A 24,542-nucleotide genomic window follows, 5' to 3' on the forward strand; every position below is an offset into this window, starting at 1 on the left:
TGTGATTTTTTTTTCAATAGGCAAGATTTCCTCTTCTAAAAGAAGTCCAGTGAGGTGATGGCTGAATATGGAAGGCAGTCAGCCACTTACCATAACAAAGAAATGACCTCCAATGGCACAAAATAGATTGATAGGAACTACTAAAGACAGTGAAAATATTTATTCATTATGATGTCTATAAAGGCAGCAATAAATTCATAGGAGTTCTGTTTATTTGTTTGTTTGTTTAGTAAATAGGCAATGACAGTAGCGATAAAATATAAATGCCAAACTAGTTTGCCTATTTTTCTTCTCTGCTGTCATAATGCTATTTTGATGCATGAGCTCTTGGGCCACAACTTTCAACTGTTGATCTTACTTCATTAGATGGATGCTCTTCTGCCTATGTTCCAACAATTCAATCCCACAAACTTCCCATCAGATTCAGAACTTGCTGAATTTTAATATGCCCCTTAAGTATTTCATAAAATAAAGGAGCTCATGTTCAAAATATATTCAGAAAAGCAGGCATCAAAATGGCTATTCTTTATCTACACTGTTCTTCTGTTGTATGACGTACACAATAGTGTATCTGAATTCATGTTAAGAAGTTGAGATGAAAGATATTTGGAACTGCTGCCACAATGTTGAAGTCAGAATATTCAGAGTGGTCTGTGACTGGAGAATTGTATTCGCTCTCAAAGCAAGTAAAGTATCAACTGATATAAATGAGCTGAATATATTCCTGTCCTCACGGTTACTGAGCTTCTTTCAGCTCCTCTCTTGTGCCAGCTCCTCTGAAGTCTCCAGGCCTTTGCATAAGCAGTTATACTGCTACTGATGCTCAAGTCCCCATATGAATGTCATTTCCAAGAACTCACTGGCGTAGATTAGACCCCCTCCCCCACAGACATGTATGCCTCTAGCACTTTCGCTTCTGTAACATCCTACACATTAAAATTAAGCATCTAATTGTCTGTCTTTCCAGCTTGCTGTATGCTGTGAGAGTAGGGTCTTTGACTGTTTATTACCCTTGCCATCTAACAATAATAGGTCCTTGAAAATTTGTTATTGAATGAATCACGAAAGAACAGACTACAGACAAACTCATAAAATACTTAAGGGGTCAGATTGTCTCTTTTAATTACATCCCTACCTAGAATATTTCTATCTATTCATATGTATATCTAACTGAATGAAAGAGACCATCAGCTCAATGTGCTATTATTTTATGTACTATTAAGAAAGAAAAGTACTGCCAATCCAATTACAATTGCTAAACTGTTAGATGCCTCCTAGTTTCAAGAGATGAAAATATACATCTTAAAATTATAATAAATACCTACATGCAATTTTCTATCACATTTCTTTGTATTCTTTGCATCATAAGATTTCAAGTACACTCCTTCTGGAAACAAAGATATGAACATTTCCCGCTAGTTCTCTTCCAGAGCCAAGTTTATATCTGATTCAGGGGATAACTGCTCCCCTAGCACCAGCAGCCTTACCAGATCCCAAGAGCAGAGCTTTCTCAGAATACTCTACCTTTAAAAGGAAGCTTCAGGAGAAAGGTGACAATCAAGTTATCAAAAAATGTTCTAGTTCACAGATCAACTCCAGTTTTAACAAGCTCTAACATTCTGTCATATTGGTGGTTAGTGCTAGGGCTATGTATATGTGAAGGGACCTAATTTGTATCTAATGTCTTCTGTAATTAAAAGGGAAGATTAAAAAGTCAACTAAGTCTTAAAAGGAGATTAAAATATATGCACTGGTTGATGTTAAAAATTCACTTCATGTGCAGAAACATTAATATCGTTTTATCCAAACAGTAGAACTCTATATACAAAGTAAGTTACAAATCTGAATTAAAAATAATTGTAATTCAGATATTAAAAGGAGTGAAGGTAAATGCTTTTTTTGTATGAATTATCTGAGATCTGCTGAAATAAATGCAAATTCTTAAATCTGAATAGGACACGTAAATCACATTAGAACATCAAATGATTAAGAAGAATGGTCTGCACATTTTATCATAAATCCTATACTCAATACAAATTACAATGTATTTTTCAAAATTACTTTATTAACTATATACTTTTTAGTATGCCAAATACTACAATTTGAAAATACATGGGTATTGACCAGTCCTTAAAATTATACATTTTATTGTAATATTTTTGGTAAAATGATCCTGTACTGTATGGAGATAGATACAACAGGAATGCACACACTTTTGTTGATAAGATTTTGTTTATTTGGTAGGAGGTTTTGTATTGTTTTGTGAGAACTGCAAGTAAGTATTTTTAATCACAGGAAATTTAGATAGTAAGCAAGTGAGTACAGCAATTTCCTTTAAAAAAAAACAAAAACAACAACAACAAAAACTTTCTCTCTCCCCTTTTGCCTGAATTAGCTGAATAATCCTCCCTGTCGTCCACTAGCTTTGCTTGTGTTGATCACAGCATTTTTGTACAATCTGAGGTTAGCACCATTCTCTCTAAATAAACTATTGCATTTACCACTAGATATTCATAATCAGAGCTCTGGCTATTTATTTTATAAAGATCATTTTCCAAACATGCATAATAAAACTAATTGTTATTATACATTATTTTAAAACATTATAAAGACCTTTTCTCATAAACATGTGTTTAAAAAATAATCATTTTCTTATCCACACATGGATATCTCAAAAAACTAAAACAGGTTTATAAAACTTAAGAGTAATCTTCTTTTTAAATCATTAGTAACATTATAAAACAGAATGTGATTTCCTCATTTTAAAATGTCAGTGAGACAGACATGGAAAACAAACTTATGGTTACCAAAGGATAAAGGGGAGGAAGTGATAAATTAGGAGTTTGGGATTAGCAGATACAAACTACTATATATAAAACAGATAAATAACAAGGTCCTACTGTATAGCACAGGGAACTATATTCAATATCTTGTAATAGCCTATAATGGAAAAGACTCCGGAAAAAATACATATGTGTGTGTGTGTGTGTGTGTGTGTGTGTGTATTTATTTATTTATTTATTTATATTTATATATATTTATATATATATACAGCTGAATCACTTTTCGGTACACGAGAAACTAACACAACATTGTAAATCAACCATACTTCAATTTAAAAAGTTAAAAATAAAAAAGGTGTCAGTAACAGATAAGTCAAAAACTTTCAATTACAGGAGAACTAATGACCACTCATTCTTTCACATAATTACAATTATGTACCAGTCATTGTGCTGTGTTCCAGGAACACAAAGATAAATAAAAGGTAGTGTCTGCCCTTAAGAAGCGCAGAGTCTGAAAGAGGCAATAGACAAGCAAAGAAGCAATGATTCAAGAAGCCCCCTAAGCAGAGAAAGGAAAAGATTAGGTTTGTGATGTTGGAAAGTAAGTCTGCAAAAAATACAAGATGAATACAAGAAAATTTACACAGCCCCTACTATTTAAGGGTCACTGTGCTAAGCACAGGATATTCAAACAAGGGAGCTCATAATCCCTGCTACTGTCACACAAACCATTTCTAACATATTATTATAACAGGAAGAAAGATTGTGATCCAGTTTACCATGAGGCACACACCCCACTTCATGCAGCAGAACTAACCTAAGGTTTCCCTGGAAAGGAGGTACCAGTATAAATAAATGCACCCAACAGATCATGTATCAGTCAACTCTACTGAACCCGTTATTTTTCCAAGGCTGAATAATTATGATCATGTTAAAGTGAGCCCTTGCCCCTTCCTTTGTCTGATCCAGATCTCTAACTTCAATCCAGGCATTCTTAGAGATTTATAATAGTACCTTGCATGTTTAGAGAGTTCTACAATTTGTGAAGTATAATCTCCAAATGAGACAGGCAGACAAATAATCTTATTGACAATTTAGAATAAAAAAGAATGAAAGAATGAAAAAGGTCAGGTTTATAGAAGTTAGGGGACTTATCCGAAGTTGCTAAAATCTAGCTAGAAAAGACCGTAACTCAAGTCGGCTGACTCTTGGCATGCAAGCATTAAACTTAGTTATCAATCCTTTACCATTAAAATTAAAATGGGCCTTTAGGAAGAATTGAATTCAAAACTGAAAATAAATGTGTCAGGGTGAGATTATGGATATTGTTTAATTTTTTTGAAATACTGTTGCAGCGTAATTCTTACAATTAAAACAATTTTAACTGCTGAATTCAATTTCCTCAATTCTTAAGTAGAAGAAACTGAGTTTCAAAGAGACTGAGTAGTGCCAAAAATTACAGTGAAAAATAGTTGACAGGGTAAGAATTGCAATCCAGGATACTTGACTTCTAGTCCAATTCTCTTTTTCAGACACTAGAAGTATATCAAAACAACAAATTGAAAACTTTTGGAGGAACAACACTGACTTCTTTTTCTTCTGGTGAGATAAATATAAATAAAAGATTATAGGAAAAGTAGATATAATTAAAGTTACTGATATAAAGTCTTCAGCCTTCAAAGAGCCAATAAATAAATATGAAAGTAGAATTTACAACAACATAGCTAAATAGTGGCGTTTTTTCCTCATGATTTTGCTTATTTCAGTAAAGACTGAAAATACCTTATACTGTTACGTATCAAATCACTACTATATCCAAAGAAGTTTGAAAATAAGAGGAATTACTTTGTATGTCAGGTGAACTACAGTTAATAACAATATCAGTGTCTTAAGAAGTATCTGTAATAATATTAAACATAGTTGCCAACATTTCACATGTGATCCACTCAGCTTATCATTCATAAATGACTGTCTGGTAGGTGCAAAGGACTTTTCATGGGACAGGGATACAAGGATGAATCCACCCAGAGTTCAATAAGAAAGAAAAGATATGTACTCCAATTAATATAATGCATGGCTTCAAATGTGAGATAACATTTTCGTTCGTCCTTAAAGATAAGTAGGATTTACAGAAACTTGAGTGAGAGAAAGTGACATTTTTAAAAGAGAGAACAGTATGAGCTAAGGCAGCAAAGAAGAAAGTTGCCAAAACTTATGGGGAACAAAGACTCCCCTCACAGGGGAATACAGGCAGCTGTTGGGGGCGGGTATGTAGGAAATAAAGCTTGTAAAGCCATGTCATGGAAGCCCTGAACGCCAGGGAATTTGAATTTTGGCTAACAGGGAATGAGAACCCCAAATACTCAAAAGTGTAATGGCTGGTCTAGAAAGAAAGACTAAGTTATAACACAAAGTCTGGGAGAAAAACACCTGCTCATTCAACAAGAAGCTCAAGTTACTAAAAAAAAAAAAAAAAAAAAAAAAATTCTGTTACAGGTGTTTCAGATCAAATTGTAATTCTGTGAAAAATTTTATAGGATGTTCAATCACTGAAGGACATTTGTATTTAAAAAGCAGCCCAAAGCAGTTTGCCTCATAATTAAAAAAAGAAAAAAGAACCACAAATTCAACAGTCAGTATGGATTTCCCATAGGTTTTCAATGTAAAAATATATGTGTATTTTTCTAAAGTAGAATATTAGATCTTTCTCAAATTATAATGGTGACCCAGGCTCTGAGTGGAAGTAAAACTATGTTAAAAATAACGTAAGGATTTTTTTTTTAAGTAATAAAAGAGCAAGGGACCCTTCCTTTCAAATCCTCTAGGTTGGTTCCTAAACTGTGAGCCTTTCCTAACGTGAAAGTTAAGAGGAAACAGCAGTGAGTAACAGCACATAAATTCTAAGGTTGCAGAGATTTCAAGCATCCATAATATAGAATTGTGTTAGTGGAAAGAGAAAGTGTGGAGTTAAGGAGGACTGAACTTGAATGCTAGTTATATGATCTTGAATACATTTCTTAACTTCCCTATAATTCATTTTTTTTTCATCTATAAAATGAGGATAACAAATATTTACCTTATAGGCAAGGATGAGAAAGCATAGGAAAGTACCTGGTGAATATTCAATAAATATAGCTCTTGAATAAAAGCCTAACATTTATTAAGATCCTACTGTGTGCCTATCACTGTGATTCTGTGATACTGTACATACAAAGGTGATCAAAGAGTATCTTAAAGCACTGCCTCCTGTTTGTCTGTCTGTCTCTGTCTGTCTCACACACACACACACACACACACACACACACTCCCTCCCTCCCTCTACCAATTAAGAATTCTTCTAGGTTAACAAGCACCTTTTAAAAAGATACACATCCTTTGGAGACATAAGCCATACTTACACTTTAGTGTGATCAGTTCCTTGCTCAGTGAAAAGTTGTCGGGTTCTCCTGGAAATAGAAGAAGGGAGTCTAAGTTAGGAACTTTGTGAGTTCCTCAGTATGATAGGAAAGTGGGGAAGGAAAAAGGGCGGAAGGAGGTACAGAAGGGGGGGGGGGCGAAGAGGAGAGGCCAAAAAATAACAGTTTTAACTTGCTCTAGAGCTATGGAGGAGAACTTTGTGTCCCCTGACAATCTCTGAGGAAGTTGAGACGAGTACCAAGACTTGTGCCAAAGTCAGATTGCTCCCTTTCATCCCTGTCTCCACTAGTTCGGGGTGGTAAACTTCCCCTTCAGTGCCACAGAGAGGAAGACAGGAAGGAGAATGAGATTTGTGTCCTCTGCCCTCCAACCCATCTTAACTCTCAAGAAAACTTGGGTGGCCTTTCTCTATTCACTGATCCTTTTAAGAGGCAATCCCCACTTCTCAAACTCCCCTGTCTCCCCTTCCCCACAAAATGTTAAGTGACTTAAGAATTTTCTTTTAAATCAGTTCCGTAGCTATTCTGTAGGGATTGGTCACAGTAGATTAGTTCTTCCCCAATTCCCCTATCCTCAGCTCTCAGCTCAGCTTTGACAGTAAAGATCCTGTTTTCTAAACTACTGCGACCCAATCCCCACCCTAAACACTTCACAGGCTACCGCGCTGCCCAAAGCTGAGACTGCCAACCTTGGATTCTGGAACTCTCAGGACGTCAGGTCCATCCAGGGGTAAATTCCACAGATGGTTTCTTCCCTCTCTGGGATCAGTGTTCTAAAATTTGGGTTAATCAGACCGTGCAGACTTGGGTAACTAAGCACAGAAACAGCTGGGCACGTTGCTCAGAGCCCAGACCCAGCGTCACCAGTCGCTCTTAAGAAACAGCTTCTGGACAAACCGGCTCCAATAGGTGTGTAGCGTCTCTGTGCGGATAAGGCAGGAGCAAAGCGGAGCACAGTTGGACCTTGAGGACAAGTCTGCACCTTTGAGAGTTCGTTTTACTTTTCTAGTATTTTTTCCAGTTTTGAAATTGGATTTATCCAGAGGGAGAACGGGTAGAGAGGCAACTAACTGCACTCAGGTGAAAAATATATGTATTTGCACTCACAAACTCCCCAGATTCTTCACAAACAAACAGGGGTGGAAGAGAAAACTTAGGAAGTCCACGTTGAGCATTAAAATAAAATTCGCTACTAAGGATTCCGTGCACTTTCTTTAGGCGGTTTCTTCTTCTGGAAACACCTCCCGGCTTAGTGCGCCTGCGCACGCGCACGCTGCGGCCCCGCCTCCCTCCTGGGGTCGTAAAACGTACGCCGCGCGGCCGGACGCGGGCGGCGCATGCGCCCTCATTGCGTCAGCCTTTCGGTCCTTGCCGGCGGCTGGAACCGCGGCGTGGAAGGTGTTCGCTGCGTTGTCTCTCGCGCCGGTTTGGCGTGGCGCGCCCGGAGACCACGAAAAGGAAGGGCTAGAGTAAGTGCTCCCCCTGGCCGCTTGAGTCGGGTATAGAGTGTTTCCTTCCCGCCAGGAAAGTGCCCGTGGGAACCGGACCCCGCCCCCTTCCCGGCCTAGACTTCCTTTCCCCTCCCTATTCCTTTCCCGGTGGGGACCCTGTCTGTGCTTCTTGTTCTGGCTGTGAGCCCCTGCCGAGATCATGAAGCTCGTGAGAAAGGACATCGAGAAGGACAACGCGGGCCAGGTGACTCTGGTTCCGGAGGAACCTGAGGACATGTGGCACACCTACAACCTAGTGCAGGTGGGCGATAGCTTGCGTGCCTCCACTATCCGCAAAGTCCAGACCGAGTCCTCCACGGGCAGCGTAGGGAGCAACCGGGTCCGCACTACCCTCACTCTCTGCGTGGAGGCCATCGACTTCGACTCTCAAGCCTGTCAGCTGCGGGTCAAGGGGACCAACATCCAAGAGAATGAGTATGTCAAGATGGGGGCTTATCACACCATCGAGCTGGAGCCTAACCGCCAGTTCACCCTGGCCAAGAAACAGTGGGACAGTGTGGTTCTGGAGCGCATCGAGCAGGCCTGTGACCCAGCCTGGAGCGCCGATGTGGCGGCCGTGGTCATGCAGGAAGGCCTCGCCCATATCTGCTTAGTCACTCCCAGCATGACCCTCACTCGGGCCAAGGTGGAAGTGAACATCCCTAGAAAACGGAAAGGCAACTGCTCCCAGCACGACCGGGCCTTGGAGCGGTTCTATGAACAGGTGGTCCAGGCTATTCAGCGCCACATACACTTCGATGTTGTAAAGTGCGTCCTGGTGGCCAGCCCAGGATTTGTGAGGGAGCAGTTCTGCGACTACATGTTCCAGCAAGCAGTGAAGACCGACAACAAAGTGCTCCTGGAAAACCGGTCCAAATTCCTTCAGGTAAAACAGTCTTACCCAGGGATAATTAAGAATGGGCAGAGGGATTTGTGTAAACTGCTCCGAAAGTTTTAAATTGACTGGGATTGTAAGTGAGATAACGAAATGAAAAGAGAACTGTTAAAATACGTAGCAAATTTATATAGTAAGCTTCTTTTAAATCTTTAAACAAATGAAGCCTTATCGGTGCTTTTGACTTGAGGTCACTGTGGGCTGATTAATGGGTGCCCTAAGAGATTCTTTTGTCTAACTTTTATAATTGTGATTCTAGGTACATGCCTCCTCTGGACACAAGTACTCCCTGAAGGAGGCTCTCTGTGACCCTACTGTAGCTAGCCGCCTTTCAGACACTAAAGCTGCTGGGGAAGTAAAAGCCTTGGATGACTTCTATAAAATGTTACAACATGAACCTGACCGAGCTTTTTATGGACTCAAGCAGGTGGAGAAGGCCAATGAGGCCATGGCAATTGACACATTGCTCATCAGCGATGAGCTCTTCAGGCACCAGGATGTAGCCACACGGAGCCGGTATGTGCGGCTGGTGGACAGTGTGAAAGAGAACGCAGGCACTGTTAGGATATTCTCTAGTCTTCATGTGTCAGGGGAACAGCTCAGCCAATTGACTGGAATAGCTGCCATTCTCCGTTTCCCTGTCCCTGAACTCTCTGACCAAGAGGATGATTCCAGTTCTGAAGAAGATTAATGATTGGAACTTAAAATTGAGATAACCTGTATCTCACTTGTCAGTGTTACATTTTCTCAGCTGCTTTGTGACAGAAAGCTGCAAGGGTGGGTGGCACTTTGTGATTCCTACAGGGATTTCTCATGTATTTGGTCACTAGGTGTTTTGTGGTTGGCAGGACTTGTATTCAAACTAGACAATAAAAGGAAATAATCTCCAATAATTTCCATGTATTATCATCTTTATTGGGATAATTTTATATGGGAATTATGAATTATTTGCAGTACTTAGAAACATTTTGTATGTTTAATAAGATTGCCAGTGTACTTTCAGATAGGTCGTAAAATCCCATACTGCATGCTTTGAAGTAGTATTCCTTAGGAAAAGATTTTTAATATCTCATTATCTTCAGCTCTGATTGTTTGTTAAATTCTGCCTGATGTTCTTACACTGGATTTTTTCATGATCCCTTTTCTACCAATTTCTCCCACATTCCATTTATTCTTTATTTTTAAATTTACGTGCTGTTTTAAAAGATAGCTAAATAATTAGAAGACTTTTTTGAAGACAAGTTTAAAATGTGTTTTTCTTAAAATACTTGTTAAACCTAGAATTAATTATGTTTGCTTTAGAGGAGCACCTAATCAGTTATTTTTAGGTCATAGAGCTCTGACCTGCTAAGGAGTCTTAAGATAATCTATTTGAGGGGTCTTTATTTTTTAAATGAGGCTAAGGTATGTGATTTGCTTGTCATGTGGCTAACTAGTGACAAACTTGGAAGTGGTTCCCCATTCTGGACTCAAGTTCTTTGCACCGTCACACTACTTATGTATTCATTTTTTGCCTTATCGTAGTTATACTTAATGTCTTGTATTTGTGTGTACTTTTACATTCTTAATGAATTTTCTCTACAGCCTATTTCATGGGTGAGAAAGCCTGTTTAGAAAGTGTTAGGTCACATCATTAATACGGGGCAGTTGACTTGTACTTCAGCTCTTTACTATAATTAGGGAATTTCTGCAAATACCTGAGATATTAAAATATTTTTCTTAGGTATTTTTATTGTGCATTTCTAGGAGTTAGGGTGGGGGCTTTGAAATGTAATTGCATCTTGACCTTTTGCAAAACTCAACTTAGCAAAATAATTAGGAAAGTCCTTATGAGAAAGAGGATAATTCAGTTTGTAACTCCAGATCAATGGTGCCTGCTTCAAATAAGGAAACTAGGTAAACTTTTACTTGGTCTTTCTGTGTCTGGGCCTTTCTCCTGGTATAAGTGCCAGATTTGGGGATTGTTTTTTATAAACTTCCTAACTAATTTGAACTTTTTAAATCAGTAATTAGGGGTAGACACTCCCATATACTTTAAAACCAATTTTTATGTATCTACTTCCTAATCAAAAGAATTTAGATTGTCATTTCATTGTAATTTCATGAATATTTAACTTTAAGATATTAAAAGTATGTTACTAAATAATTTAGTAGGAGATGAAGTCACTAAGATTCTCAGTGTTAGAACCTGATTGATAATGCATCATATCTTCAGTAAAACTTTGGAGATTTGCAGCATCTACTGCTCACCATCTGTGCAGTCCTGGCTATCCCTAGCTCTGTTATCTACAGTAATAGAAACTAGGGGAAATCAAACCTTCAGATACATCTAACCAATAAATTTTAAGGCTCAAATTTAGCTGTCTGTTAGCCTCACCTTGGGAGCTTTTAAAACTCAGCACCCTGACTGGATCCCGGACTAAATAACCTTGTACCCCTAGAAATGCTTTTGCTGTTTTTTTAAGCTAACATAATTCCAACAGGCGTCAAGGCTGGGTACCTTGATTCCCACCTTGCTATTCAAAAGTGTGGTCCATGGACTGACAGCATCCACTGAGAGCTTGTTAGAGACTAGAATCCAGGGCTAGACCCTAGACCTAGAGAATTGCATCTGTATTTTAACATCTCCAGTTAACTTCTGTGCATAATAAAAGCTAATAAACACGGACAATAGCTTATGCTCCTTGTGCTAGTCAGGCTCTGGCTAGGGTTGCCAGCCACAGAGAAAAAGATTTGAGTTTTAAGATTTTTTAAGAGAGCTAACTGCCAATATTCAGTTAAATTATCCATAAAACTAAATGAAAGCCAGTTTTTGGTCTATAAAGGTTTTCAAATGTCTTTAAGAACTCCTATTTTTAACAACTGCATTTTATACCAGTACCGTTATCAAGAGTATAAATCTTCCTAAATGCATAGGTGTAAGTATCAAAGTAGTGACAGGAGCACAGAAAATTAAAAATTAATTCAAATAATTATTTTTTACTATTCACTAAAAAAAAATGAATCATAGGTCTTTGGAAATCATATACAGTAGTTTAATTCCAACTGCTATTCCTTAATAAGGAATGACTGGTAATAAATGGAAACACTATCAATAACATACCTTTGGAATTAATGCAATGTTCTGTAAGTTTCCATTTACTATTAAGTGCTTGTTCTAAACAAAGATTGCTACCCTAGCTGGGCTCAATAAATAAGTTTGGAATTTGTTTCATTTTGCTCCACATATGATACATATAAAATTACATTTTGCATAGAATTACATTTTGCTATTCCTGGTCTCCCATTTATATGTTAAATATTTGCTAATTTTATGTCTCGATTCTTGATTCTGGACTTCACTTTCATTACTTAGTATACAAGTTGGATCTTTTTCCTCCTGGATGCCACTGGAGTAGCCACTGGAAAGCTAATTTTCTTTTATCTGCTTGTTTTCCTTCACTAACTTTAGTTTCCTCTTTTAATCCCTAAACCAGCTTTCTGGAACTGAAATTCTCTGTGTTGCTAGAAAAAAGTACACAGATGATGTGTCTGTGTGAATTCCCCTAAATAGAAGCTGTTGGTTGGGAGAAGACTATTGCACTTTCAAATCAGGTGGTTTTCCAAGCAACTAAAACTGGCTGTTTGTGTTCAGTATCAGAATAGATTGAATTGCATGTTGAAAAGGGGTTTCTGAGGGTTTGAGGAGACAGAAGTGCTTTTTTGCCTGTGGCCAGAACTTAGATATGGGGCATCCTTATTTATATTACACCATCATTAAAGGTAGTACATTTAATTTTATCCACTTATTTTTTAGTTTCTACTTGGACCAAGTACTGAGCTGGATTTAGGAAAGAAACATGTAAACAAATCACTTACAAAAGTAACTTGGAGAAAGTATAAGAGGGCACAGTGTTGTAAGGGGTCACTTTAGGTGGAGCTTTATAGAGCTAGAGCCAGTAAGTTTACTTAAAATGATAAACCTGGAGACATTATCAGGCAGAGTAGGAGAGCAGGGCAAGTGTGTTAATCACATTAGACCCTCTATGCCACAAGAAAAAATGTGGGTTCGACCTTAATGAGAAACCCTGAAGAGCCTGAGCAGGAGAATGGCATGGTTAACTGCATTTCTCAAATTTTTATCACTGGCAGCATCAAGGATGGATTGGAGGAAGCAAGACTGGAGGCAAGAATGCAAGTTAAGAAAATACTTACTGGAAAAATGTAAGAAGAAAATGACAACAGCTTATACAAAGTCAGTAACAATATTCCTTGCAATTAGAATGAAAAGTCTAGAGGAGACTTTAGGAGATAGGATCAAAAGGACTTGAGGCTGTTGTTCAGAATTATGGAAGGAGTAGTCTAGGGGTAAATCTCAAAACGTTTTTTCTTGCATGGTGGGCAAGGTGATGGCATAATTAAGAGGCAGGAAATAGAGGAAGAGAAGATGGCTTGCAAAGAAAAACAGTAAGTTCAGTTTTGAATCTTTGTTTTGAAGTGTCTGTGGGACACCTGGAATGCTTTTCCACCAGATTGCTCTATGCTCACTTCCTTACTCCTTTCCAGTTTTTTGTTCGAAAGTCACCTCCTCCTCAGTAAGGTCTTCCCAAACCAGTCTCTTAAAAAATGTAACTTCTCCAAGTTTCTCTTCCCTTCCTTGTCTTATTTTTCTCTGTAAAGTTTATTTCCCTTAGTCGTTTTGCTAATCATCTGTCTAGAGCATAAACTCCGCGAGGGCAGAGATTATTGTCTGCTAGGTTCACTGCTGTATCCCCAGTGCTAATAGCGATCCCCAGCACAGAGTAGATGCCCAAAACATGTCTGACTGAATGACTGAATCAGTCTCCATAAGAAAGTCCCCTAGGCAACTGTGCATACAGGTCTGAAGTTCAGGAAAGAGCCAGGTGGCTGGGGATAATTATACAAGAGATGTCACCGTGTAAGTAGACCTGAAATCATGGAAGGGAAAAAAAATGACCTAGGAAGAATGAGTAAAACTAGAAATAACAGAGGGCTAGGCACCGAAGCATAGGGAAACAGCAATATTTAATTTCTTTAAATTCTATTTGACTCCATTATCTATATTATAACAAAGCACAGGTGTTTATACATGTCAGCAGTCAATATGGTCATATAATTGTTTCTTCTCCTATACATTTCTCTAGTATATTAGAGATACACATGAAGAATAGCTGAAGTGTTGAGTTCATAGAAAGTTGAGATTTAAATTCTTAAGATAAATTTCTAAGTTTGAGGGTAAAAAAGTCAAATTACTTTTGTATATGGTTTTTAAGCAGATCTTAACATATATGTATATTTACAAATTTAGTATATGAAAGGCTCCAGTTTTTTAAAAATAAGTTATATTAGAGGGTGATGATTGAATTTATTAAAAGACTTTTTCCGGGATTCCCATAGTATAGGAATTGTTAGCAAGCTCTGTCTCATTCAGGCCTAAGGGCTGCTGCTTTAGGGCCCTTAGCCCTTGTGCTCCCAGTCCTAATGGGCATCTTTGATTTCTGTCACCGCTTCCTCTTCTCTGTCTACAGAACCACAAATGTCAGAATTACGGCATAAATCTTGCAAAGTTATTAATATCTTTTAAAAATTGATTATGATCAGCCCATCATTTTGTTGATACACATTTTTCAGTAAATAAATTGCCACGTAGTGAAAAGCAACTAAAGTGAGGATGTAAAGAGAAGGTAAAAAAAGAATCAACAATTTCAGATAAAGTTTTTAAAACCCTAAATAAAATAGTTTTCTTCATATTGATGTCAGTATATTTAAACTCAGTGCTGTGGTTCAGTTTCTGTATTTTAAGAGATGCAGTAGTTTAGAAAAGTGCTATTCAAGATTTTCTTAATGTATTGTGTTTATTGCTGATGACTTTTCAGTTTAGAAGTTTAGTGCAAACATGTTACTGAAAACCCAAAATGATTTCTAACGAAGTTGAGATGCAAGTATAATATTTTTGTGTGTCAAGGATGCCTTATGTAGAAAAGATTCGAAGTCAACAAAGTAGCTAATTAAGATGTTGAAAAGTAAGATCTATAGTAATGCTACAGAACAATTTGAGGAATTACTTAACATCATTAAGTAGCAGGTAAACTTCACTAGAAATAGAAAAGAAATTGGCTAGGTTCAGGAAGGAGATAGTTAAATTAGAAAGACTATGAAAAAGCATTGGCAAAAGATAATTGTTAAGCTGCAGTGGAGATGATAAGATCTCATCCTGTTTCTTTGTATGGCAAGAAGTCTTCCTTTTTAGAGAGTGTTTGATATAGTATCACTATCTGTATTCTCATCTGACTTTTAGTTCTTTATAGATAAATATAAAGGGTTCTTTATAGATTTCCAAGTATACTAATTGAAATCCTATTTATTTTGCAGTATTTCATTTCTCTATTTTAAGAAACGTTAGTATATTCTGTTGTGGTAAATAACACTGGGAAAGAAACTGGGATGTTGTGAATTTAGTCATTTAAATTTAGGAGAAGCTAATGTGTTTCCATGAGGAAAATCAATTTTTGTTGCAATACTGTAGTTACATACATATTTGAGACTATCATTTTTGCCTTTGACAGTGAATATTTTAAATTCTATAATAATTGGCGTCAATATAGGAAGGTCTTACATTTCTAGATGCCAGCTGCTAAAGATTGTGACATTTATGATGAATTGTTGGGATTTGGATTACCAGTCTTCTTTTAAGTTTCCTTTCCTTTATCCCTTAACATTGCCCACATTGAAATCCCATTGTTTAGAATGCTGGTGTAGTGGAAATGCCTGTTTCCTATAATGGAGGAGACCTGGACGACTTAGAGCTTATTTTGATTTAGACTGTAGGCTGCCACATTTGGTTCCAAAACACTCAAAACTGAGGTAGACAGTATCTGCGAGGCAAATAACAGGAGAAAAATGTCTTTGCAGCCACGTTGCCTGGCCCTGCACAGGGTTGCTACCACTGCCCCAACTCCAGGGGCAGTGCATATGAAGGGCTAAAAATAAAAGTAACCATGTGCTTATGAAGGGCCAGACCTATGGCAAGTGCTTTAAAAGGAATTATTTGATTCTTTGAAGAGCCCTGTGAGAAAGGTTTATCATTACTATTTTCAGATAAGAAAACTAAAAAGAGATTAAATAATTTGTCCCAAACCACATAGCTGGTGGCTATGATAAGGTGCCCAATCAAGCAACTCCCTAAAAAATATAAGAATGTCAGTTCATTCCTCCATTTTCTGTTTGGAATATGTCAGATGTGCCTAGAAAAATCATCTGGTAACACGAAGTTTTATATAATCAGCCAAAGTTAATGCAACCCTTTTGTCTGTTTTTTTAATTTACCTACCACTGTTATTTTTCATCTCATGAAAAGAAAAATCAGGAACTCAATCCTGTGGCCCTCTAATCCAGCTGGAATATAGTTGAGAATTAGAAAGTATACAGAAACTATTGCAAGTCTGTGTGTTAAACCAGCCCCTCAAGCCCTTACTCAGAATCTATTTATTATTCACCCCAAGTTTTAGCAAGCTTGTTTAAGAAAAAAAAAAAACTATAAGCACCTTAATTAGCAGGAACTATGCCACCCTTGAGTATGCAAAAATGAATTAAGAAATTTGTCCCTTTAATCAGCAAATTATCGAGGAGAGATGACTACAAGTGGCCAAGCTGACAGGGAGGTGACTGCAGTGAGAAATGACAGCTCAGATGGACCCTGAAGCCCCATCAAAAGAAAAAAGGCCGGGGCTTAGAGTGTTCCGCCGGGGCCTGAGGACATTGCTGTGTTATCGTCACTGGTGCTCATATTGATGAAAGCATTGAGTGACATTTCAGTGCATTACATTCAGAAGTGAAGGAAATACAAGGTAAAATCATTAAGAGGTAGTGGAACCTGAAATCTTTAGCTATCTGCCGGACCTGGAATGACAGTTCTGGATAGCCAGAGTTTTACAATACCGTAATAGTCTCAATAAGAGAACATAAATAATTGCTGAAAGATGAATACTTGTTAAGGAATTAAAAAAAAAAACCCCAATAGATTTCAGTTGTAAAATTTATTCAGAGGTAGGAGTTTCTCTGACTTCAAGTCTAAGTTCCAGAACTTTTATGTCTGGAATTTTTCATCAAGTCCTAGTGTAAACATCCACTAGAACTTTTTGTTTGACACCAATGTGAAAAATTGCTCTGTGGATGTAAAACATTTTAATCTTGTGTTTCAGCTCATTGATCCTGTGACCATAATTTAGAGTTTTTTCTTCCTCTCCAAGTGTAGTGTTGACAATGCTAGAAGTCTTTTTTTCTTCTTCTTCTTCTTCTTTAGATGAGGTGGAGAGGAAGATTGAAAATACACTGCAGTACATGGCTCTGAATTATTTAGAATCATAAAAGGTTAATGCTGTCAGGAAACTTATATATCATTTGGCCTACTCACTTCATGATACAGATGTAAACTGAGAGGGTTGGCAACTTGATCAAAGTCATACAAACGAGTTTTTCTAGGGCCCACATTCCTGTTTGATCCATCCCATTCCAATTTCTTACTCATCTTCTTGTCATCATTGCATATTGGGAAGTGGTTGGGGTAAGTGAGCAAAGAATTATGTGGGATTCTAAAATGCCTTAAACCCTCCTTATTTATCAAATAATTCTTCATCTTGGGGCAAGACCATGTCTCTCTCAGTGTCACTGAGATTCAAACTCAGCTTTGAAGTCCGGTTATCCATTCTTTGAAAGACTGTTCATTTTCTGCTGGAGGAAGACTCTGCCCCCTGTCTTCTTCTGAGAATCATTTCATTCTTCTGATAACCATTTACTAAGTACCTACGATGTGCCAGGCACTCTGGCAACCCTCAGCAATACGAGGTGAATAGAGGAGATCACAGTCCCTTCCTTCCAGCGAGGCCGGGTGGGGCAGACAGAAAGCAAGCAGTCACAGCACTGCAGGTACAGGAGTAAGAACTGTGCAGGAATCTGGGAGCTTGGAGGGCGCGCTTAACTCAGCCTGGCCTCACTGGGGAGGTGTGTCAGAGCTTAGACTGATCAGTTCCAGAAGCTCACACTGATCTTGCATTATTTTCTAGAGAAATGAGGCAAAGGGAACTGAGAGCATTTTGTTCAAATTTACTTGGTAACATTTTTTTCTTCTAAGTAGTGGTCCCTAAGCTCTCTAGATGTTAAATGTTTACAGAAAAGAGTCAGCAAACCTGTGAAGAAGAGACATCATGGAGGAAGGAGGTTATGTTGCCTCCTGTCCTCAGAACGGACAAAGACGTCAGTGGACTCAGAAATACAGACCAGGGACCCAGACTGAAAGGAATGGAGAGATTCTGGAACCTTTGTGTTACCCATGTTTTGCTTATCTCCTGTTTCTCTCTCATGACTTAACAGCAAAACAATTAAACCAGAAAAGAGAGCTTGTTGCTTTTTTTAGGACAGCAAGGAAGGGGACAGAGAGGGAGGGAGCATGGGACATTATGTCCAACTCCACAGCCATTCTTGGGAAAGAGGATGTGCAGGGTAGAGTGGGTGGTGGTGACCACCTCAGGGAAAGGGAAGCAGACTTCCAGGTCTGCTGTCCGGAAGGAAGTGTCTGGAGCTGGCCTGGGCCTGCGGAAAGCGTGGAGGCTAAACAGCAAGAGGATCTGGGGTCGTTTCTATCTCTTTATTCATCATTTTATCCTTGGTATGAAATTCAGGGAAACAGCCTTCATAAGCAATAACCACTCCTTTCTTAAGTAGTGGATTTCACTAAATGGCCAAGATGGATTGGGTGTGGTGGAAGGAAAGGAAGTTTTCTGCAGAAGGGAGAAAAGAACACAATATATTTTATGAGGAGGAATGAACTCTGGGAATAGTTCTCTGCCCCTTTGTGTCTCCAGGGTATTCTCAGCCTGGGTGAAAGGAAATGGAATAACGTGTGGAATGTGGAGAAGTGGGAAGAGCTGAGATAAAATTCTCTGCCTCATTAAATGTAGTCAATTATTTTTAAGAAAATGAGTCTGTTATCACTAGAGTCACTCTGGGCCTAAGTCTCTGCTAGGACTTAACAAAGCTTAATAAGAGTTAGAATTTTTCCTGCCCTTCCGGGAATCATTTTCACCCTTAGCTCTGGCTTCTACACTGTCTGTAGGTCACAGTAAAATATAGTGGGAAATGGTGTGAGTAGACAGGAAATGTGGAGAAGACCCGGCCTTTTTATAATTGTTTAGGGTAGATTTACAGCTCTTAGCTTTGCATCTGATGCGTGGGTTCACATGATGCCCTTCTAAATGAATTAGAAACTTTAATTGTCAGAATCAAGAAAGTAATACAACCAGATTTTACATTTGAGACTATAAAAAGGATGTTGCACACTAAAAGTTACTACGTAGTTTACATGCTGTTTGCTCCAGTTACCAAAGATTGTATATAAGCATTTGCAGAAACAGTGCATTTCTGAATAACTGAATCACAGAAGAAATCAGCCAGGCCATTCTCAGAGGACGCTGTGGCTGTGGCAGGGCAGGCACGAGAACGGGCCTGGGAATCAGATCAGGATGTGCCCACGCCCTACCAACAGGCTGTGTGACAGGGAAATCATTTCATCCTTTCCAACTTCCATGTCTTCGTCGGTGGAAGGAGGGAAGACGGGTGGCACTTGACTTCATAGTCGCTCTTGCAGATCCCTGGTTCTCCTTGCTGCAGTAGCAATAACTGCTTGTTATTTTTAAAAGTCGTGTCTTCCCAGCAGAATAAATCTTCAGTGACTCTCAGGTTTAAGAAGAATCTGTTTTGCACCATATTCCAAAAGCTGCCAGATTTGGGGTTTGGCTGACTGCTAAGGAGCACAGCCTGCTAGGAGCAAATTCCAGAGCTGAGGGTCAGTTTTTGGAATGCTTTGCCAAATACTCCCATATTTTCAAAGTTGTTGGGGGCCTTTAAACTTGAACATTAGGGGAGAGACAGTTCTTTAAAACACTTTATTAATAGGAACACAAAATTTCTGAGCTTTACAAATATTTTTAATAGTTTGCCACATTCCAGTGACAACGCCAAGTTGCACAGTCCTGCCACTTTCCTCGTTGTATTTTCCTCCCCTATCAACCTTGCTTGCCATCCCAAAGAATGAGGCCATGAGAAAACACAGGTCTTTATTTTTACTGGAATGTTCTTTCAGTTCGACCAGAAATCCTCAAAACCAGGCAGCACATTAAAATCAACTAGAGAGTTTTAAAATCACATGATGACTGGGCCCCACCCCCAGGCAATTAAGTCAGAATATTCTGGAAAGGAACCCAAGCATCTGTACATTTTAAAAGCTCCCCAGGCGTCTCTTCTCTGCAACCAGGTGAGACTTTGGCCCTTCCTCTTCTACTAGGCACGTTGCCCTCAAGTGTTCCATGGCCACAATACCAGTCAGCATCTGACTAAGAGAGATGAGGCATAGAAGAAAGGGTGAAATTGTAGATTAATTATCCCCACTGTTGAAAAGGCAACTTTAAAAAGTTGATGAGGGAAATGTATTTCTTTAGTTTTAATGCCTCACTGAGGGATTTGACCATACCTTTATGCATTTTGACTTGCTATAGTAAACTCACCATTATGACTAATAGTCACTAATTTGTAAATATTTATTGATGCACATATGTTGCTGGATACAGTGAAGGGGGTTACAAAAAAGTAGAGAACCTCATTCCCACCTCTTGAAGGAGAGAGCTTATAAATCTTGGTATGTGAGAATTACGTAAGACAAAACAAGACAGCAAAATCATAAATTGTACACAGTAAAAGCTAAAATCGTTGGCTGAAATTACCTGAGAAAATGGTAGTTGAGTCTGGATCTGAATGTCTTCTTTTACTCAATCAGCAGGCAGCAGTGGTAAGAACATTGGCTCTTACCTGGCACATCTTAGCTCTACTGCAGATGAGCTCTGTCATGTTACCTTTATGATCCACAAATTTAGATTTATGAGTTTCAATCTGTACAATGGAAAAAAGTGATAAAACTTTCCTTATAGAGTTGAAAGGAATAGATAATATGATTTAAGCAAAATACCTGGAAATTAATAAGAGCACTATTTAACTGAGTTTTATTCCTCCTTCCTATTGCGTCTTTTTATCATCTCATATACTGCTTGAGGACTAGATCAGCCATGGAGGTATGAGGCAAAAGAAATGCCGCAGCTTCTTCCTATTATAAGTGCCTACTATCTGTCAAAAATGGTGCTATAACCGGAAAAAGTAGACCCACTCCATCCAGTTATCCTCAGCAAGACAGGCTAGCCAGATTGTGCTCAGTCTTTATAGTAGTTTTATTTCTTTATGTTAGGCTACCTATGCATGTCTCACCTAATCGCACGAGGATGGAGGTGAAAACCTTACTTTTGTAACTGATACAAGCCAATAAGGAAGAGGAACATAGAAAGGCACATTTCAGTTGGGAAGTTCATGCTGGGAACAGTAACCCCTTGAAGGATACCACTGTGTGCCCACAGAGAACCACCTTGGAGGTCCCGGCTCTGTGTGCTGAACCACAGAAGCTCATGCAGTCCCATAATGCTGAGGTGGGGTTTATATCAACCATGGCCCACCATTAAACTTCTAATCAAGTAAAATTAATGTTAATTCTTAGGTTGAACAATAGTTTTTGTCTTTCCTTCCATTTAGTCACCTCAATTCCTGTGGTACCTGTTAATGATTATTTAAATGTCATTCTTCAAGTACTCAGCTTTCTTTGGGTGTTTTAGCCAGTTTGTAAGTCATAAACAAACCACAATCCTCTTAGTATTTCTAAGTCAGTTGCAAATAGCAGAAAGTAACTGTGGTGATGCAGGCAACAAGAAATATTTTAAAAGATGGGGAGGCTCAGATGGGAAGAAAAAGAGGAAGACACAGTCAGATCCCTGCTACAGAAATCATTGGTGTGGGACAGTGCAGCAGAAGGAATTGCCACCCCCAGACAACCACCACCCCTCGGCTTAAAACTCAACCAGAGCTTCTGAGAGTCATCTTTAATGAGCAGGAGCATCAGATTGACCATCCAGAGGTCACATGCCCACGTGTGGACCAGAGGCAAGATGAAGGGCTATTCTATATTCCTATCCCCATTGCCTCTGTATCCTGAAATGCCGCCCCGTCTCCCAGCTAGGAAGAGTGTGTGGGTGCTGGAGAGCTAAAACAAAACATCCACTAACCCTTTTAGAACAGTGGGAGTAAGACAGCTAACATTTACTAAACTCCTTACCATGGCAGCCTCTATACTGTGTTAGGGGTACAGGCCTGCAGTCAGACAGGCATTGTTCAGACCCCAGCTCAGCCACCTGCTGGAAGAAGCAGGGGTCCTGCTGAGCCTGGAACTCACGTGGGTCTGACTCCGGGGCCTGATGTCACGTTGCTAGTTCATCCAGTCCAGGGGGACAGATTTTGGCTCGCATCCTTCATCAGGGAAGAGATGCCAATTAGTTAGGAAAACCATAGCCTGTATCCCTTTCAGGCTTCATATCTGCTTGGAAAAAATTTTTTACTTAATCATATAAACCAGTTGAATAATTGGCACATTTTTTTTTCTTTTACCTGATTTTTTTTCTGACTACTTTCTTTAAATCTTGACTTCAGTTTACTCATGGGCTCCTGATATTGGGGTGGATGTCTGATTCACCAGCAAAAACTTCAGAACCAGTCACACTGCTAGATTTTAAATGATCGAAGTCAGTGGATTACAGAATTTTCAGCCTGGGAAATTCTCAGCAAGAGATTCATTTTAGTTCTGAAGCCTGATGGAAGTGTCGGAGACTCAGGGAGCACCTGGCTTCTACAGTCACAAGTCTGTTTGAGGTCACCTCAGGACACTCCTGCCTCTTATCTCTGCTTCTCCCCAGCTGACTTTTGGCTCTGGAAGGAACCGGAAGCCAGGAGAGAGGAAGGTGATGTTGTTTCTCCCCACCCCTGACACACATTTGTCCTCAGCCGAAACACTGTTGTTCAATCCAGCTGGCAGACTTCAACCATGGAAGAGGAGGAGCTAGCTAATATATGCAGATTTCCTACTGGGCACCAAATGCTAAGCAGGGTAGGCCAAAAATTTAAAAGAGCAAAACCCACCAGCGTTTTTACACCCCCCCCCCCACAGTTAAACTTCAATTTAGAGGCGTGCCAAAGTTTAAAATACAAAACATAGAGCAAGTGCTTCTCTTCCACCTTCCTAAGATTGTCAGATTTAGGGGCTAGAGGGGAACAGGACAGACTTACTTGAAATGATTATTCATTGTTTATCTGAAATTCGAATTTAACTGAATGTCTAGCAACCTTACACCCCCATGTTCATCTCTTTAGCACCACTGGGCATGATCGGCTTTGGTTGGAGAGATCTTCACTTAGGTGGAGGTTGGGAGGCATGCTGGTGACTGCACTCCCACCCAGGATTGGTCTTGGCTCTAGTTTTGGAGCCTTTGTTGGAAGAATGGAGAAGGGCTGGTCTTTTCTGTTTGGAAAACACTGATCTAAGCCTTCCAGTCTACTAGAAACCATCTTATGATTCCTATATCCTAAAATAATAAGGTCATCACCTTTCTCAATTCAGTCATCTGAGACTGTTACTCCAAGGAAGCGCATAATTGCAAGATATCTTTACAGTAGTGATAGTTATGTTTATGATGGGATTTGACAATGTGAGTTTCTCTTACAAAATGAAATTGGCAATTACAAGTAGGCTTATATTCTTGATAAACTAAGGAAGATTAATTTTAAATGTATCACTAAACATAAACTAAGTCACAAAAACTCCATAAAGACAAGAACAGCAAAGTTACACAGAGAAAGACAAATATCATATGACATCACTTATGTGTAGAACCTAAAAAAAAAAAAATACAAACAAATTTATTTACAAAACGGGAGACTCACAGACAGAAAACAAATTTATGGTTATCAAAAGGGAAAAGAGGGAAGGGATAAATTAGGAGTTTGGGATTACCAGATACAAGCTACTATATATAAAATAGATAAACAACAAGGTCCTAATATGTAGCACAGGGAAATACCTTCAATATCTTGTAATAACTTATAATGAAAAAGAATATGTATAACTGAATCACTGTGCTGTACACGAGACACTCACACACATTGTAAATCAATTAAACTTCAATTAAATAAAAGAAAAAAGGAACAACATACAACAGAGAGACAGTGTTAGGTGGTTAAGTCTCTGGCGTTAGACCTCCCATGTTCAGTATCTCTATATGGACTATTTCAGTGACTGACTTCAGTTTCCTCACTTGTAAACTTTGCCAACCTAGTAGGGTTTTTTTCTGAAAAATTAATTGAGATTATTGACATTTTTTATAATGCTTGGTCCAGAGTAAATGCTTAAGACATTTTACCTGCTTTAGGTGCTATAGGAAACCAATGTGCCAGTAGAAACAAAAACATATTCTTGTTTTCAAATAAAGATAGTTTCTTTATGGGAAAGATGAACATTAATGATGTCTTACCGGCAGTTGAACGTATCAGCTGACCATCGTTGGGCACTTAAACCATGAAGTTGGTGTTTATTAGTCTACAAGAATTGTTCCTGAGTCATAGCATAAAATCTCTATGCTGCCCCTCCACCCCACATAAAGACACTAGAAACTGTCATTCTTAGGGAGGAATAGGGAAGCTGGGGCTGTTGAAGGAACTGTGTTGTGAATTAGGTAGTCAGTTAAGAAAGCTCATTCACAGATGGAGAGAGAGTTGGGGAGGCCTGTGATCAGCTGCCCAGGCCATCCCTCTCTTAGAGACAGGGTCCTGGACACAGAGGAAGGACTCTGCAGCCACATTCAGGAGGAACAGGCCCCAGAGCCCATTGCCTTGCACATCTCGTCCTAGAGACTTGGAGGTGTGACCCTCCCAGAGAGATGGCAAAGCTCTTTTTCCAGTACTTCATATTTCTGGAAAGTGGTATGTTTATTCCTCCCAGGCCTTTTCACTTTTATTCTGAATCACAGGAAGAATAATAATA

At 38.9% G+C, this 24,542-nt stretch overlaps 2 protein-coding genes and 1 long non-coding RNA gene across 4 annotated transcripts in view; 2 read left to right on the forward strand and 1 right to left on the reverse strand.

The window, feature by feature from the left end:
• Positions 1-7,435, reverse strand: part of LOC116150587 (uncharacterized) — a 132,145-nt gene extending 124,710 nt beyond the window's left edge. For both annotated transcript variants that reach the window (XR_004134320.2, XR_010378267.1), the window contains exons 1-2: positions 6,889-7,435; positions 6,182-6,229 (exon numbers count right to left, since the gene is read on the reverse strand). This is a non-coding gene — a long non-coding RNA (uncharacterized LOC116150587). The remainder of the gene's footprint in view (positions 1-6,181; positions 6,230-6,888) is intronic.
• The window catches only part of ITGA1 (integrin subunit alpha 1), a 153,171-nt gene that overhangs the window by 4,413 nt on the left and 124,216 nt on the right, over positions 1-24,542 (forward strand). The gene's annotated exons all lie outside the window — the stretch shown is intronic.
• PELO (pelota mRNA surveillance and ribosome rescue factor) lies at positions 7,535-9,477 on the forward strand. The gene is made up of 2 exons (XM_031444884.2): positions 7,535-8,575; positions 8,844-9,477. Exons 1-2 carry the CDS (start codon positions 7,850-7,852, stop codon positions 9,273-9,275), a joined length of 1,158 nt encoding a protein of 385 aa, XP_031300744.1. The 5' UTR covers positions 7,535-7,849; the 3' UTR covers positions 9,276-9,477.

This window comes from Camelus dromedarius, chromosome 3 (assembly GCF_036321535.1).
Source record: "Camelus dromedarius isolate mCamDro1 chromosome 3, mCamDro1.pat, whole genome shotgun sequence".
Lineage (NCBI taxonomy): Eukaryota > Metazoa > Chordata > Mammalia > Artiodactyla > Camelidae > Camelus > Camelus dromedarius.